At 47.2% G+C, this 18,536-nt stretch overlaps 1 protein-coding gene across 12 annotated transcripts in view; it reads left to right on the top strand.

Annotated features, from left to right (window-relative positions):
- The window catches only part of IL15RA (interleukin 15 receptor subunit alpha), a 34,743-nt gene extending 16,609 nt beyond the window's left edge, over window positions 1-18,134 (top strand). For 4 of the 12 annotated variants that reach the window (XM_065520259.2, XM_074000944.1, XM_045399516.3 and 1 more), the window contains 4 exons: window positions 4,602-4,799; window positions 5,381-5,413; window positions 14,416-14,491; window positions 17,323-18,134. In XM_065520259.2, the coding sequence (XP_065376331.1) occupies window positions 4,602-4,799; window positions 5,381-5,413; window positions 14,416-14,491; window positions 17,323-17,434 (419 nt within the window). In that variant the 3' untranslated portion in view covers window positions 17,435-18,134. Of the gene's footprint in view, window positions 1-1,349; window positions 1,457-4,601; window positions 4,800-5,380; window positions 5,414-6,806; window positions 8,091-14,415; window positions 14,492-17,208 lie in introns of those variants that run through there. The other 8 variants (XM_065520257.2, XM_045399514.3, XM_065520258.2 and 5 more) reach the window with 6 other exon arrangements.
- Window positions 18,135-18,536: the final 402 nt, after the last annotated feature.

Below are 18,536 nucleotides of genomic sequence, written 5' to 3'. Positions count from 1 at the left end.
CCTCTTCCTCCTTCTGGAAAAAATAAAAAATTAACCCGGGGGCTTTCAAGAGAACTCCCATTTGACAAACGTTGAGGGCAGGTTTCTCTGCTTCCCCAGCTCGTCTCTGGGGCAGGGATGAGCGCGCCCCTGCATGGAGCGACCCCATCGCTCCCGCCCTCTGCAGTCGGGGACAGAGGGGAGCTCCGTGAGGCGCTGAACATTGCCACTGGTTTGGGAGTGCAGGCTCAGCCTCCTCCCCCAGAACAGAGCGAGTCCCACAGGCAGCAGAGGGAGGACAGGGAGGAAGACTCCGACTTGTTCGGAGAAACCGCTCCTGGGGACACAGCACCCCGTGGTATCAGTGAGTGAATGAGAAAGCTGAGCGTGGCGGGGAGAGCAGAATCTGTGGGAACCACGGTGGGTCTTAACCTGCCAGTCCTGGGACTCCCTGGAACCTGTAAGCCCGAGGTAAAATAAGGACTTTCTCACTGCAGGGAAAGTCAGGTCTCCTCAATGCTCCATGTCCTTTGGGCAAATGAATGTGGGATGGAGAAGAGCTGTGGGCTCCAAACAGGGTCAGGATAGGAGAGGAAAGAAGAGAACCCAGAATCAGGGTTTTAGAGCCCAAAGACTGGATGCCTTTTTAGCTTTCACCTAGTCCAAAGATCCTTCCGCGTTCTGATCACTCACGACTCCCTCTGTGACGCTTCCCAACCTCTTGTGCTTTGAATGATTTTTTTTTCCTGCTAAACAAGCGAAATGTAAGCCAGGTATGGTGGCTCACACCTGTAATCCCAGCACTTTGGGAGGCCGAGGTGGGAGGGATTGTTTGAGACCAAGAGATGAAGATCAACCTCAGCAACATAGCAATACCCTGTCTCTACCAAAAAAATTTTAAAAATAAAAAAATAAAAATTACCTGGGCATTGAGGCACGTACATGTAGTCCCAGCTACTCAGGAGACTGAGGCAAGAGGATCTCTTGAGCCCGGGAGGTCGAGGCTGCAGTGAGTTGTGATCACACCACTGCACTCCAACCTGGGCAACGGAGCAAGACCCTGTCTCAAACAAACAAAATAGAATCTATTGAGTGATCATTTATTTTCCCAAGAATAGCCATTATTATAAAATTGAATTGATATCATTAATATCATCTCAGCCAAAATAAATTTGATATTTAACTTGTGCAGTCTTTGGAAATGCAAGAAAAATAGTTTGCAGTCTGTCTTTGCATTTGGGTGAGGAAACATTGTTTCTCATGCCTCCACTGTAAGCCTGTGTTAATATATTTTATTTGTATCCAGTTCTGAGGCTAGCCCAGGTTCCAGGCTCAGGATCATAAGTGCTATGTGGTTATCCTCTCTCTAGGAGACCCTCTCCTGGCTCGCCAAAGGCCAGCGCCACCCTTCACAGTAACGACGGCAGGGGTGACCCCACAGCCAGAGAGCCTCTCCCCTTCTGGAAAAGGTAGGAAGGTCAGAAACTTCTTGAGGACATTTATTCCCTCCCAACACCCAAAGCCCCCATCACCAAGCCTGCAGACTCATGGACCTCCGTGGTGTGCCACTGCAGACTTAGGCAATAGCACAAATGTCTTATTCAATCAAGAATAAGAACGTCCAGCTTAATTTTCTTTTTCAAATCAAGGTTGCTTGATATCCAGGTGTTATATGTGCAGAATGAATAGTGGTTTAAAACTCACTAATATGTCATATCATGTTTAGTTGTAGACACTTACCTTCAAGAACTGAAAGTAGACTGAGGTTTGAGGTTGCACGTGTCTCAGCCCTCAACATTTTCATGGGTGCTGGCAGAAACGAGGGCACTCCAGGATGGGAGGCCAGCAAGCAGCGGGAGCTTCAGCATGTTTGCATCAATTCCCTCGTCCCCTAGCCAGCAGGGACAGCACAGCTGGGCCTCAACAGATGCCTGTCCGCTCAGCGGGCTGCACTGTGGGAGAGGAAGCCCCGGCTTTGGAGACCCAAGTGTTTTGTCATGGGCAGTAATCACGCCTGCTCTCTGCTCCAGGGGAGACCATGTCCCTATCTTCCAAGGCGCTTGCTATAGAGGCACCCTTGAGAGGATGGTCCAGAGAAAGGGCAGTCAGCTCCCCTGTCTACAAGATGTGCAGAAACATCAGAGACCTGTGGAGAGCTGCCCCCCACCCAGACCTAAACACCAGCACATCACGGTGACTGCTCTATTGTAGAGGCATTGCCTGAAGCTGCCAGTGTCCCAGGCTTCAACAGAGTCTTTGGAGATTGTCAGGACCGATTTCCTCAGCACTTTCTCAGTGTTCAGAAAATTTGAAATCTTGGATGCTTTCTTGGGATCCTCTGCCCTGCGTGCTATGATACCTTCATGTTACAGTTCACTCTTGGCTTTAGTGTTGCATCGTCCAGCCTGTGGCTGTCCCTGGCCCCTGCCTACTCCTTTGCCCCCAGGGATGGGCCTGTCTGTTGTCATTCATACTACAAAACGCAGCCATCCTTTGCAGAGTGTCAGTTGTCAGCTGTGGATACGCACTAACATCTGAGCACTCCCGTTGGCCTGGGTGCAAGCTGGAAATCACTGCTCTCCAGCCCCAGGTGGATCTTTTTTTTTTGAGATGGAGTCTTGCTCTATTGCCCAGTCTGGAGGGCAGAGACGAAATCTTGGCTCACTGCAACCTCTGCCTTCCAGGTTCAAGCGATTTTCCTGCTTTAGCCTCCCGAGTAGCTGGGTTTACAGGCGTGCACCACCACGCCCAGCTAATTTTTGTATTTTTAGTAGAGACAGGGTTTCACCATGTTGGTCAGTCTGGTCTCAAACTCCTGACCTCAGGTGATCCGCAAGCCTCAGTCTCCCAAAGTGCTGGGATTACAGGTATGAGCCACTGCACCTGGCCCCCAGGTGGTTCTTAAGTGGCCAAGGCTGAGGCCTGCAGCTTAAGGGAGGAAGAAGCAGCTAAACAAGGTTCTTCCCTCCTAGTGAGTCACCTGCACAGGGAGGAAGGGGTTGAGGGGCTGGCTCCATTTAAACTTGAGGTAATTCTACAACCCCTTTGATCTGAGTCACATCTCGTTAACCCAAGGAGGAGAATGATCCAGTAAGCCTCTCCCATCCTCCCCACTCTCGCATCCCAAATGCCTGGTCCGATGGCCATTGTCGAGACACAACTGTGCAGTCAGAAGCTCCGACGTGACAGCAGCCTTTGACCTGAGCTGGCACGACCGTGGGCACTTGGCTGAGGACGCTGTGGTGTGCCCTGTCTGCAGGGAGCCCTGGAGCGTTGGCAGTGAGGGCGGGGCAAGTTGTATGCGAGGTGGTGACAAAGGATTAAGGGGATGTGAGGACTTCTCATGACCTGTGTGGCTGGGAGACCACGGGAACGCAGCAACAACAGTGCATCCAGAGAGCCACAGCGCTTGGCCCCACATTTGCTAAATTCCGTAGCTGTCACAACGGAAGACACGTTTTTCATGGAGAGGGAACAGTACCTTTACAGTGCAGGGGCAGCCACCTTCTGGGGAATGACAAAGAAGGGAAGACTCTGAACCCAAGGCAGCCTCTATTCCTGACAGCGAGCTCATCCGGATGCTTTCCTCCAACAGCCCAGAGAGTTCAGGCCAGAGCCCAGGCTTCATGTGTTTCACATTCAGCCGCTCCGAGCATCCTCGGCCAACGCAGCTTCACCTGCTTTCAGCTGAGCCTGCAATGTTGGGCCTGCCTTCTCTAGTAAACAAGCTGAATGACTCAGATCTTTAACACCTTTCTTTTCTTCCCACCCACCCCCTGCCCTCCCCCCTTTTTTTTTAAGAGACAGGGGTCTCACTCTGTCCCCCAGGCTAGAGTACAGTGGTCACTGCAGTCTGAAACTCCTAGGCTCAAGTGATTCTCTTGCCTCAGCCTCTCAGATAGCTGGAACTATAGGCACACGCCCACCACACCTGGATAATTTATTTTTATTCTTATTTTTGTAGAAACAGGGTCTTGCAGCAGGGCACAGTGGCTCTCGCCTGTAATCCCAGCACATTGGGAGGTCAAGGTGGGTGGATCACCTAAGGTCAGGAGTTTGAGACCAGCCTGGTCAACATAGAGAAACCTCATCTCTACTAAAAATCCAAAAATTAGCTGGGCATGGTGGTGTGCATCTGTAATCCCAGCTACTCGGGAGGCTGAGGCAGGGAGAATTGCTTGAACCCGGAAGGCAGTGGTTGCAGTGAGCTGAGATCATGCCACTGCACTCTAGCCTTGGTGACAGAGTGAGATTCCATCTCAAAAAAAAAGAAAAGAAATAGGGTCTTGCTATGTTGCCCAGGCTGGTCTTAAACTCCTGGACTCAAGCGATCCTCGCACCTCAGCATCCCAAAGTGTTGGGATTATAGGCATGACCCACTGTGTCTAGCTGATCTTTTCTTTACACGTGCCGTGATAGTAGCCATGTTCTTTAGTGTTTTCACAGGTCCTATGGCCCTTCCAGAGGAACAGCTATGTCACCCTCTTAAGGAGCAGTTTGCTGTGGGAGAGGGAGGGCTGGCCCGGGTGACTCACTACGGCAGCGCCCACATCACCCCGTGCTGCAGCTGAGAGGAGGGGAGTCTGCACACTGATGCTCTCCCTGCCTTGGCCTCTCTACAGAGCCTGCAGCTTCATCTCCCAGCTCAAACACCACAGCGGCCACAACAGCAGCTATTGTCCCGAGCTCCCGGCTGATGCCTTCCACATCGCCTTCCACAGGAACCACAGAGATAGGCAGTCATGAGTCCTCCCACGGCCCCTCTCAGACAACAGCCAAGACCTGGGAACTCACGGCATCCGCCTCCCACCAGCCTCCAGGTTAGCACTTGCTTTGCCCCAGGAGAGGTCCATTTCTCACTATTGCTTCTGAGATCGGGGCTGAGATCCAGCACAAGGCGGCTTTAGACCGTCAACCCAAAGTCGGGATTCACTGGGTAGCCTGCTGCCCCCAGCCACCAGCCACAGCCTCCTGGCCTGTCCTCTTTCTCCGTGGCTTTCTCTGTGGCTGGGGCAACTAGAAAAACAAGCCCACCCGCCAAGATTTGACAGGGCCAGCCTTATCACCCGCACAGCAGAGCCCGTGCTGAGACTCTGAGTGGCATCTGTGCCCTCTCGCAGGAGGAGGTGGTGGAAGCTCCCTGCAGTCCGGGGCCAGGATCTGTGGAATGGAGGAGCTGTGGGTAACGTGGACCTTCTCTAAAGCTTATCTGATTCTTAAGTGTGGCCAGCACCTCAGTGAGCTACCCTGCTTGTTCTTTGCTAAAACGAGTCTGGTTACGCCAGCCACGAGTCTCCGAGGGTGCTAAGATGGCAGCCGAGCTGTGCCGAGTTTCTCCTGCTTCATGAGGATCTAGGACCTCTAGGACTCGAGCCGTGATGCTCTCCTCTCTTTTCCGCAGGTGTGTATCCACAGGGCCACAGCGACACCACTGGTAAGTGTGTCCCTTTGTGAAGTATGTTTATGATCAGGGTGACCACAGTCCCAGGTGCTGGGTGGTCCTGGCCCAGGCCTGCCGCCCAGCACAATCCTGGCAGCAGTCCCTTCCACACTTAGAAGGCCTCCATCACATAGAAAGTTAAACAATAGCTGCTTTATGGAGTTCTCTGTTTGAGGTGCCTGTTTTTCTAAATATTGGTAGCTTCTAGCGGTCAGGCTACTGGAGTTGAACCCAGAGTGTTGGCACCCCACAAAAGGGCTCAAGGTCAGCTCTTCACAGCTCTACACAGCAGGGTCCACCTCCCTCGCACGGAGCATCCAAAGCCACAGGTGCCAATGCCAGCACTGACATTACAGCATCTCTGCCAGAAGCTGCCGGTCCCTCGCCGTGCACTTAACAGAGAAGCTGTCCACATTTTCAGTATAAAACACTCCTCTTGGCCAGGCACGGTGGCTCACATCTGTAATCCCAGCACTTTGAGAGGCCGAAGTGGGAGGATCACTTGAGGCCAGAATTTGAGGCCAGCCTGGTCAACATAGCAAGACCCCATCTCTATTTAAAAAGCAAAAAAAAGAAAAAGAAAAAAAGTTAACAACACAAAATAAAACCAAAAACTGTTCCTCCTTACAGAAGACACATGCAATGCTAAGGCTAGGAGAATAGAAAAGAGAATGTGCAAGTGACGATAAGGAGGAAAAGGGAAAAGCGTTTGCAAGACTAAAAGGAAAACCTGAAGGGAGGGGAGGAGAGCTGAGAGAGGAGGGGAGAACAGGAGGAAGAAGGGAAGCAGGCAGGGAGGAAGAACGCAAGTAATGAGAAGAAAGCAAGTCATGCTCCAGGCTGACAAGCTTCCAAAGTAACAAGAAAAACCAACTGTAATTTGATATGGGCAAAAATTATTTTAATCTTCTGTTCATAAATTTTCCTGCTAGAGAATGACTCATATTTTTGTGGTCTCATTTTTACCTGCATCAAACGTCATCTGGGAAAACATCAAGTGACTTTGGACATTTTAGCAGTTAATTGATTAGAATAGTTTAAAAAAACAATCAGACTGGGCAAGGTCGCTCACACCTATAACCCCAGCACTTTGGGAGGCCAAGGCGGGCTGATCACTGGAGGCCAGGAGTCCAAGACCAGCCTGGCTAACATGGCGAAACCCCATCTTTACTAAAAACACAAAAAATTAGCCGGGCATGGTGGCACATGCCTGTAGTCCCAACTACTTGGGAGGCTGAGGTGGGAGAATTGCTGGAACCCAGGAGGCAGAGGTTGCAGTGAGCTGTGGTCACGCCTCTGCACTCTGGCCTGGGCAACAGAACAAGAACCTGTCTCAGAAAAAAAACGAAAAGTAAATCCCATTTCTAACTCAAAAATCCCCTTGCAGGAAGGAAGCAACACTTGCTACCAGATTTCCAGGCATCCTTCCAGAGAGACTGTACAAATAAACACATAGAGGATAAGGAATGCTGGACAGTTGCTTCATTTCTTCTGTTCGGTACCGTGTTTGTTTCCACTTGCTGGCATACCTTGTAGATCCCCCCATATCAGGACACAAAAACCATCTCATCGTTTTTAACAGTTACAGAATATTCCGTTGTATGGAATTCCCACCATTAATTTAGCCAACCCCCTATCTGGACATGTGATTGCTACATTCTGTGGTTATCTTACAAACAGCCATTAATTGAAAATCCGTAAGTGCAAGAATATCTGTGGGATAAAATCCTACATGTAAAGTTCAGGGGTCATTTTTTCTACATAGATTTTCCAACAACTATTTGATGATGGGCTATAATCTATAATCTGCCTTTTCCAGTTCATGACTTTTATTACATTAAAAAAGCAGCCAGGCACTGTGGCTCACGCCTGTAATCCCAACACTTTGGGAGGCCGAGGTGGGCAGATCACTTGAGGCCAGGAGTTCGAGACCAGCCTGGCCAACACGGTGAAACCCTGTCTCTACTAACAATACAAAAATTAGCAGAGCATGGTGGCGTGTGCCTGTAATCCCAGCTCCTCGGGAGGCTGAGGCAAGAGATTGTTTGAACCCAGGAAGCAGAGGTTTAAGTGAGCCGAGATCACACCACTGCACTCCAGCCTAAGAGACAGAGCGAGACTCACACACACACACACACACACACACACACACACAAACTTTCTCCCAAATTCTGAAATGTAATGTAATAAACATTAACCAAATGCCTACAATGGACAAAGATAATTCTGCGCAAGGAACTGTGGAAATACAGAGACGCCACACACAAAAAAACTTCAGGTGTTTTATGTTGGATCAGCCACCCTGAGATCCAGGAGCACAAGTTATGTGTGGGAGATCTACTCACTGGTTCCTTGAACATCAGTGGATGTTGCTACTTCTGCATGAATAAGCAATCAGTTGAGCCTGTCTTCATAAGAAAGTATTAACAATGCTTTACCACAGTGGTTGCTCAGTAAATTAACTGACGTTTCAATCAACCCATTGATACTACCAATATCATAATTTGCTTTTTAAAATAAGTTATATAAACGATTAGCTCTATGCTTTTGCTCTTTTTAATTCAACAGTAAATGCTACATAGTAGATGCTCAATAAATATCGAATGAGTAAGCAAATGAATGAGTGAATTTGAGGGCTTCAACATTTTAATAAATTTTAAGAAATATGGTTCATAGTTTCATTGTCTTAAATATCTACTGGCTTACTTGGCAGCCCTTTTTTTATTATTTAATTTAATTTTACCTTAAGTTCCAGGACACATGTGCAGGACATGCAGGCTTGTTACATAGGTAAATGTGTGCCATGGTGGTTTGCTGCACCCATCAACCCATCACCTAGGTATTAAACCCCACATGTATTAGCTATTCTTCCTGATGTTCTCCCTCCATCTGCCTCTCCCAACAGGCCCCAGTGTGTGATGTTCCCCTCTCTGTGTCCATGTGTTCTCATTGTTCAACTCCCACTTATGAGTGAAAACACGTGGTGTTTGGTTTTCTGTTCCTGTGTTAGTTTGCAAGGATGATGGCTTCCAGCTCCATCCATGTCCCTGAAAAGGACATGATCTCACACCTTTTTATGGCTGCGTAGTGTTCCGTGGTATATACGTACCACATTTTCTTTATCTAGTCTATCATTGATGGGCATTTGGGTTGATTCCATGTTGGCAGCCCTTTTTATCAATAACTTTCTACAATTATTCCAATATCTGGTCTCCCATCCCTGATGAAGCTATTCTTGAGGACTCTTGATTGTAAACTAAAAGGCCAGCATGCCACGATGCCAGCACTTAGTATGCCAGGTTTAGTATGGTTTAGTGTGATTTAGTATGCCAGGTGTGAGGACTTACTTCTCAGGATGGCAATATGCCTCTGGGCTTTCATGGCTGAAATGAATTTGCCGCAGTCGATGTGCTCAGCCTTTGACAGGAGCTGCCTCTATGTTTTATCATTCATCCATTCAATGTAAACTGAGTTTCTGTTCTGTGCCAGGAATGGTCCTAAGCTATTATGAAATACAGATCCCTCATTAAAAAGCAAATGTCACTTTAAATTTACTTCAATTTATAGAACTTTAAAAGCTTAACTTGATCAATCAAGTATTTATTGAGTATCTACTGTGAACCCAACACCTGCCACATGCTTAGTGCAATAGAGATAGAAAAGAAACCACTAGGCCAAGCACGGCGGCTCACACCTGTAATCCTAACACTTTGGGAGGCCAAGGCGGGAGGCTTGCGTAAGCCCAGGAATTTGAGAGACCAGCTTGGTCAACATAGTGAGACCCTGTCTCTACAAAAAATGAAAATTAAAAAAATTATCCAAGTGTAGTTGTGTATACTTGTGGTCCAAGCTACTTGGGAGGCTGAAGTAAGAGGCTCGCTTGAGCCCAGGAGTTTGAGGATAGAGTGAGCTATGATGGTGCCACTGCACTCCAGTCTGGGCTCCAGAGTGAGATCCTGTCTCAAAAAAAAAAAAAAAAAAAAAAAGGAAAGAAAAGAAAAGAAAACAAGGAAAGAAAGAAAGAGAGAAAGAGAGAAAACAAGGAAAGAAAGAAAGAGAGAAAGAGAGAAAGTGAAAGAAAGAAAGAAGAAGAGGAAGAAAGGAAGGAAGAAGGGAGGGAGGGAGGAGAAAGAAAGAAAGGAAGAAAGAAGAAGAAAAAGAAGAGAAGGAGGAGGAGGAAAGGAAGGAGGGAGGGAGGGAGGAGAAAGAAAGAAAGAGAAAGAAAAAGAGAGACAGAAAAAGAAAAAGAAAGACAGAGGAAGGAAGGAAAGAAGGAAGGAAGGAAGGAAGGAAGGAAGGAAGGAAGGAAGGAAGGAAGGAAGGAAAGAAAAGAGGGAGGATAGGACCAGATGGCTGCTCAGAGTACTTGAGTTGACGCTCTTCCCTCAAAATCGCCTTCATCCGATGCAGGCACTCAGGAGCTCTGGCCACAGTGACACACGGGTATTAACACCCAGTGATTGGCCTAATTGGTCAGGGTGTTGCTGAGGAACGGCTATTCCCTGCATATGCCCAGAGGATATTTTCATCATCCATGCCAAACACTGGCCCCCGGCTGTCTCAGCTACCTTCTCTGTCCTGGACCCAATCCGTGCACAGGCTGAAGGTGGGGGCTGGTGGGGAGATGTGGTTTTCATGGCCTCCTCTGCAGTAATCACCTTTCCCCTCTCTCCTTCCTCCTCGCTCCTCCTCTGTCTCACCGGATCTCTTTCTCTTCCTTTTCCTCCAATCTACACACCCCCCAGGAAACAATAAAAGGTGGAGGGCTTGGCAGGTAAGCTGTTAATTCACTGCCTTGGTGATTCTGGTTTCCGTGTCTTCACTGGAGTTGCCCGGATGTCACTGAGGGAGAGGCCAAGGGTCTGGCGCTGAGTTCAAGTTGCTTTGTTTTATCCTTGGTTCAGGAGCCCTCTTCTCTCTTGAGTTTCATTCTGCAGATTTTCTTGTCACTTAAATAGAAATGGGGAGGGATCTTCTGAAGGTAGAAGCACAGTTTATGTCATGTTGCCTTTTCCAATAAAACACCCCCTACACCGTCAATGTGCGTCAACTCACTAGCCAACATGAAGACAGAGCTTACTGTCAGGTGCAGCATCTCCACTACGACAGATTTCTTTTTTTAGTCATAATAATGATTCATGTTAAGTCCGAAAACTCAAAACATTTTTCATTAATTTCTCGTGTTTTCTGTTACTTCTTTTGTAACAATTTTTCTATGCTTTTTTATTTACTTACAAGTTGTTTTGTTTCTGTAATTTTACTATTTATTTTGATTACAGTGTCATTGCAAATATATGAGAAAAAAACAAACTTTTTTAAAAAAAAGAAATAAAGATTATCTCGAATCCCACCATTGTATATATTCCTCAAGACTTTTCTGTGCATATGGACATGCAAATGGCTGGTTGGAGATTATTGTAGGTGTTTTTTGTTTGTTTGGTTGGTTGGTTGGTTGGTTTTTTTTTTTTGAGACAGAGTCTCTCTCTGTTACCCAGGCTGGAGTGCGATGACTCTCACTGCAACCTCCGCTTCCCGGGTTCAAGCGATTCTCCTGCCTCAGTCCCTCAACTAGCTGGGATTACAGGCGCCCATCACCACGCCCGGCTAATTTTTGTATTTTTAGAAGAGACAGGGTTTCATAATGTTGGCCAGGCTAGTCTCAAACTCCTGACCTCAGGTGATCTGCCCACCTCAGCCTCCCAAAGTGCTAGGATTACAAGTGTGAACTACTGCACTCAGCCTATTGTGGTTGTATTTTGTGTTTGTTTGTTTGGTTTGTTTGTTTTTTGAGACAGACTGTTGCTTTGTCACCCAGGCTGGAGTGCAGTGTGCGATCTCGGCTCCCTGCAACCTCCACCACCCGGGTCCAAGGAATTCACCTGTCTCAGCCTCCCAAGTAGCTGAGACTACAGGCGCACGCCACCATGCCCTGCTAATTTTTGTATTTTTAGCAGAGACGGGGTTTCACCATATTGGTCAGGCTGGTCTGGAACTCCTGACCTCAAGTGATTCACCTGCCTCAGCCTCCCAAAGTGCTGGGATTATAGGCGTGAGCCACTGAGCCTAGCCTGCGGGTTCATTTTTATCTCAATATCTTTTTAACTTAAGATATTGCAGACATCTTTCCATGTTAATAAATGCAGATCTATTTTATAATTTTTAATAGTTGAATAGTATTCCATCATATGGGCATACCACATTTTATTTAACTAATTGTCTGTCGATAAGAGATTCAGATTAGCGTCTTGAAAATTATTTTAGGCCAGGCATGGTGGCTCACACCCGTAATCCCAGCACTTTGGGAGGCCGAGGGGGGCGGATCACTTGAAGTCAGCAGTTTGAGACCAGCCTGGCCGATGTGGTGAAACCTCTTCTCTACTAAAAATACAAAAATTAGCTGGGCTTGGTGGTGAGTGCCTGTAATCGCAGCTACTCGGGAGACTGAGGCAGGAAAATCACTTGAACCTGGAAGGCGGAGGTTGAAGTGAGCCAAGATCATGCCGTTGCACTCTAGCTTGGGTGACAGAGCAAGACTCCATCTCAAAAAAAAAAAAAAAGAAAATTAGTTTAAACAATACTTGAGTGAATACCCCTGTATTTGTCTATTCCCTAAGAGTAAATTCTAGTTGAACTAGAGAGTCAAAGAGTGTGCGCTTCTCAACTGCCCTTGGGAAAGATGGCACGAGTTTACACTCCCAGCCACAGGGCTCTGAGTGTCCCTACACCCTTATACTCAGATGTTTTGCAGTAGAGTTGTATTGGAAGGCCAAGCCCTGGGAGGTTTATTTTGGTATATGGACATGGTCTGGAGGTCATGCAGCAAAGGCCCTCAAAGCCCCCAGGGTCCATGAGACGTGCGGCCCATGGTCTTCAGTGAGCGGCAACCACTGCTCCAGATCTCAGTGTCATCGTCTTGCATGCAGAGCACTGGGTGATGTTTTTTCAGGGAAATTCACAATAGTCAGGATCATTGGTCAAACCTGCAAGTGCATTTTGTTTGTTTTTGTTTTTGTCTTTAGAGACAGGGTCTTGCTGTCGCCCAGGCTGGAGTACAGTGGCGTGATCACAGCTTACTGCAGCGCCAGACCCCTGGGCTCAAACAATTCTCCCACCTTAGTCTCCCAGATAGCTTGGACTACAGGTGTGTGCCATCATGCCCAGCTAATTTTTTGTAGAGATGGGGGTCTTGATATGTTGCCTAGGCTGGTCTTGAACTCCTGGCCTCAAGCGTTCCTCTCCACTAAGCCTCCCAAAGCACTGGGGTTACAGGAATGGGCCACTGCACCAGGCCTGCAAGTGTTTTTAACAATAGTTCTGTTCCCCTGACCTCCGACTAAGCCCCTAGCTCACACAGAAAGACCCCCTTCTTCCTATGCTATCTGATAAACTTCAGGTGACACCTGTCAGTGCCCCAAGCTGTTCATTTCAACTCATTCAAAATGGTCCCAAATCCTAACCTCCTCCTATATATAACATCTCTCAAAAGACCTCTTCTTTCTCCTTACTGCTCTTTCTCTGCCATCAAAAGCTGTAGGTGGCCAGGATCCATGGCTCATGCCTGTAATCCCAGCGCTTTGGGAGGCCAAGGTGGGCCTGAGATCAGGAGTTCAAGACCAGCCTGGCCAACATAGCAAAACCCCGTCTCTACCAAAAATACAAAAATTAGCCAGGTGTGGTGGAAGGTGCCTGAAATCCCAGCTACTTGGGAGGCTGAGGCAGGAGAATCATTTAAACCTGGGAGGGAGAGGTTGCAGTGAGCAAACATCGAACCACTGCACTCCAGTCTGGGCAACACAGCGAGACTCCGTCTCAAAAAAAAAAAAAAGAAAGAAAGAAAGAAAGAAAAAGAAAAAAAGAAAGAAAAGAAAAAGTTGGCTGGGCACAGTGGTTCACGCCTGTAATCCCAACACTTTGGGAGGCTGAGGCAGATGGATCACGAGGTCAGGAGTTCAAGACCAGCCTGCCCAACATAGTGAAACCCCGTCTCTACTAAAAATACAAAAATTATCCAGGCATAGTGGCACGTGCCTGTGGTCCCAGCTACTCAGGAGGCTGAGGCAGGAGAATCGCTTGAACCTGGAGCTGGAGGTTGCAGTGAGCCGAGATCACACCACTGTACTCCAGCTTGGGCAACAGAGTGACACTTCGTCTCAAAAAATAAAAAATAAAAAAATAAAACAAAGTTGTAGGTAGACTGGATGCAGTGGCTCACCTGCATAATCCCAGCACTTTGGAAGGCTGAGGCAGGTGGTTCAGTTGAGGTCAGGCATTTGAGACCAGCCTGGCCAACGTGGTGAAACCCCGTCTCTACTGAAAATACAAAAAATTAGCCAGGCGTAGCGGTGTGTGCCCAGAATCCCAGCTACTCAGGAGGCTGAGGCAGGAGAACCACTTGAGTCCAGGAGGCAGAGGTTGCAATGAGCCGAGATAGTGCCTCTGCACTCCAGCCTGGGTGACAGAGGGAAACCCTGTCTCAAAAAAAAGAAAAGAAAAAAATGGCAAGTGAGAAAAAAATGAAATTGGAAGGAAAATGGCACTGGGTGCTATTGTTTCTAAACCTGTGAGTTGAAGAAAAGGGGGCGTTGTACTGGGGACTGCAGAGGCGGGGTGTCCCTGTCTGCTTTCTCAACCCTGGCTTTAGCAGCAAGAGCACTCTCTCCTCATCCCACTCCTGGCTTTGCCCTTGAGGCTCTTACTGCTGCCTCCTGACTTGCCCCGTCCCTACCCCGTCAGCCCAGGCACTCTGCCTGAGAAGGACAAAGATGAGGAGCAGAGGTGTGGGACGACAGGGAGCTGGCACCCTTAGCAGGAAAGAGAATGTGTTTTTACCTAGACATAGAATAGAGGGAATTGCATGGACCTTAAGAAATGTCCATAGCAGCAGGCTTGTTGGGAGGCCCTTGGATCCCTCTGTAAGAACGTCCATGGTAAAGAATTTGCAATTCATAGCAATGAATATGCTCCTGGGTGTCTCAGCGTGGTCTCCTCTCTTTCAGTGGCTATCTCTACATCCACCGTCCTGCTGTGTGGACTGAGCGCTGTGTCTCTCCTGGCATGCTACATCAAGTCAAGGTGAGTTGCATGGCTACTCCCTCTGCAAGAGGAAGTATTCCCTCACGAGAAAAGAGCTGCACCTGGCCAGGCGCGGTGGCTCACGCCTGGAATCCCAGCACTTTGGGAGGCTGAGGCGGATGGATCACTTGAGGTCAGGAGTTTGAGACCAGCCTTTCTAATATGGTGAAACCTTGTCTCTACTAAAAATACAAAAATTAGCTAAGCGTGGTGGTGCACACCTGTAATCCCAGCTACTTGGGAGGCTGAGGCAGGAGAATTGCTTGAACCTGGGAGGCAGAGGTTGCAGTGAGCCAAGATGGCGCCACTGCACTCCAGCCTGGGCAACAGAGCAAGCCTTTGTTTCAAAAAAAAGAAAAAGAAAAGAGCCGCACCATAGTGATTCCAGAATGCCCCCTCCCAAGAAGGACCCCTTTCCTGGCCATTGGCTACCACACACCCCTTCTGTAGGGGCCAACGAGCGCCAGAGCCGAGGAGCAGTGAGCCAGCCCCAAGCCCAAGTGCCCGCTACCCCTGCCCACGGTAGAAATGGGGCGGCCAGAGAAAGTGCACCGGGTGGCCAACGCATGCAGTCCTATCCATTCTTCTTGTGATATCCCCGTGAATATATTCTTGCAGGTCCTCATTGAATAGGGGTATGCCTTCTTACAAATATATTCATTCATGTTAGCCTTAATTTTGTATTCCTGATCATTGAAATTCTACATCTTAGCATTTCTGGCAAAAATGTTTCTGCCACTTGCTGACTTCTTAAATTTTTCTCATTTTTCTAATCTTTAGGCAGTGTTATTATTATTTGATTAAATCCTCAAATGGCATTCTGGCCTTAATTTTGTGCTTCTATCAATTACTAACCAGTATTCCAGCATTCCATACTGATATAGATTTCAGATTTGTCCAAACTAAACTTTTAGTTACTATTAATAGTTATAAAACGTTCTTTTCTAAATGTGATATCAATATAAAAATTATGTGACCCTTTGAGCCTAATTTTGACAAAATGAACATTCCATGAAATGCTACCATAAAGTCAAAATGAAAACCAGTATCTAAAACTTCACATAAATCTTCAAAAGCTGTGAATACCATCCCAACCAATAAAAAATGCCATCAACCTCATAGACAGTTGAGAAATTAACATTGATGTTACTCAAAAATTTCTCCAAAGAATTCAAAAAATGAAAAATGTTGACAAAACAGAAAATGACTTTTAAAACAATTTTCAAAATATCATTATTAATAACTACAGAATTTCCATATAAAATGCTGAATTTGGAATTATATTTTTAACAGGTTATAATGAATACATATATTCACTGAATATATGTTTAAATGTATATACCACCTTTTTATGAAAATTACATTAAAATATATTCTTAAAAAGGATTTGTAAATTTGGTATATACAGCCAATAAGTATGTTCATAAGAGGAAAACAGCAATATTTACTGGCTATATGAAAGATATTTCAGTTGGGCATGGTGGCTTATGCCTGTAATCCCAGCACTTTGGGAGGCTGAGGTGGAAGGATTACTTGAGCCCAGCGGTTTGAGACCAGCCTGGACAACATAGTGAAACCCGATCCCCACACACAAAAAATTTTTTTCATTTTTAAAAAGCTCAAAAAGTGAAATAAATATATCTTTAGGAAGAATTGGCATGGTCGGGCATAGTGGCTCACACCTGTAATCCTAGCACTTTGGGAGGCTGAAGTGGATGGATCGCTTTTTTTTGCGACCAGCCTGGCCAACATGGTGAAACCTGATCTTGACAAAAAATACAAAAAGTTAGCTGGGCGTGGTTGTCTGCAGAGGTTGCAGCAAGTCGGCATCACACCACTGCACTCCAGCCTGGGAGACAGAGCGAGACCCTGTCTCAGGAAAAAAAAAAAAAAAAAAAAAAAAAAGAAGGAAAAGAAGAATTGATAAATTTGATAAATTACTTGGTCATTTGGTGAACTGATGCTTTCCATAAACTTGTTTTTTGCAAATGGGTTATTAGATTTGCCATTTGACAAATTGGCTGTTAGCAAATTATTTTCAGTGAATGCACCCGCATCCTGCCTTATTTTAGCTCTCACTCCAGGCAGCTCACACTGCTCACCTTAAAATGGCCTAAAGAGCTGCTGCTCCTCCGGAGGGACGTTTCACCTGCCCCGGGAGAAGGTGCCAGCCAGATGCCCAGGGCGTCGGCACCCAGTGTCCTGCCTCCCCTGTGCTTGTCATTCAGGAGCTGATTGACTTGTGTATTTCTGTATTTATTTCACACATACTAAGTGCTAAGAACTGTTTTTAAAAGCTTCATGAATATTAAATCACTTTTTTCAAGATGATCAAGTCTGGTTTGGCCAGGCTCCCAGTCACTCTCTCCTTTTCTTATTCCTGCCATTTGAACGGCTTTTTGGCAGAGGACTGGCAAAGCGTGGGGTGAGCGCGGGGTGGCGTGAGTTGCTCCAACAACATTTGGTGGATCTTTGGTGGATGGGGAGGTTGGAAATACCTAGAGAGGATTTATTATTCTCATCATATTGCCCTGGTTGGTCTTGAACTCCTGGGCTCAAGCGATCCTCCCACCTCAACCTCCTAAAGTGCTGGGATTACAGGCATGTGCCACCACAACTGGCCGCTAGATAGGATTTAGTACTCTCTGTAGAGGTAGGCATTCTAGGTTCTCTCCATCTCTGAGGACTAAGTGCTCTCTGTCTGACTCCTGCGGCAGGGCCTCTGTCTGCTCCTGCCATCCCCACAGTGCTGGACATGCTCAGTGGGAAGCGTGTTGATTTGAGGCCAACCCCCTCCTCTTTTCAAAACCTATGAACCACCTGCTTTGCAGGCAAACTCCCCCGCCGGCCAGCATTGAAATGGAAGCCATGGAGGCTCTGCCGGTGACTGGGGAGACCAGCAGCAGAGATGAAGACTTGGAAAACTGCTCTCACGACCTCTGAAACTCGGGGAAACCAGCCCAGCTACGTCCGGAGTGAAGGAGCCTATCTGCTTTAGCTAAAGATGACTGAGAAGAGGTGCAAGGAGGTGGGCTCCAGGAGCAAGCCCACCAGGCCTCTCAGACGTCCCAGCAGGATCTCACGGACTGCGGGGTCGGCGCTTCCTGCACGGGGAAGCAGGTTCTCCGCATTCCCATGGGCACCACCTGCCTGCCTCGGATCCAGGACCCAGCTTCCCAGGAGAGACCAAAGGCTTCTGGGCAAGGGTTTTATTTTATTACAGTGTGAGCTGCCTGGAGTACTTGTGGTAATGAAATAAAACCCCTGCCCCGAACCTTCCGTCCCTCATCCTGACTTGCAGTTCACAGAGAAAAGTGACAAACCTGAAGCTCTCTGTCAAATACAAGGCTCCTCCTGGCGTGGGAGGTGTCTCCAGGGAAGACACCAGCGTTGGGGCTTCTAACCACCCTGTCTCCAGCTGCTCTGCACACACAGACAGGGACCCGGGAAAGGTGGGAGAGATGCTGAGCCAAGCAAATCCTCTCCATCAAAGGATTCGCAAAGAAGAAACCTCAACTCAGTGCCATTTTACATATATATGTGTTTATATTTATACTTCCTTGTCTATTATAGCTACACATTATATATGATTTGTATTTTGACATTGTACCTTGTATAAACAAAATAAAACGTCTATTTTCAATATTTTTAAAATGCACTAAAAGAATCACCAAGGAGAAATGTTCCACACAAAGGAGGAGAAAGAGTAGGAAGGCAGAGTCCGAGGTGACTGAGTTCAGGTGTTCTTTCCAGAAGGAGAAAAAGCCTTGCCTAAAGCTGGCTCCGGTCACAGTTTTGGGGAATTTCCCACAATTCCATGTGAGGAGAAGCAGCATTATCTAATCCACACGGTGGCAAGTCCGGGCTCAGCTCAGCAACGGTTTACACATCGTCTCTTCCCTTCTTCTTCTCTTACTTTCTTTGCTGTTTTTGATGTTTATTTCTAAAATCATGGGCCTAATCCCACCGCCTCATTTTATAGATGAGAAAATTGAGGACTGGAGAAGTTGTTCTGCCCGCAGCCACGAAGCTCGGTTAATGCTAG

Source organism: Macaca fascicularis, chromosome 9 (assembly GCF_037993035.2).
Source record: "Macaca fascicularis isolate 582-1 chromosome 9, T2T-MFA8v1.1".
NCBI lineage: Eukaryota > Metazoa > Chordata > Mammalia > Primates > Cercopithecidae > Macaca > Macaca fascicularis.
Note: the sequence above shows the minus strand (reverse complement) of the source record. Positions and strands in the feature narration are given on the sequence as shown.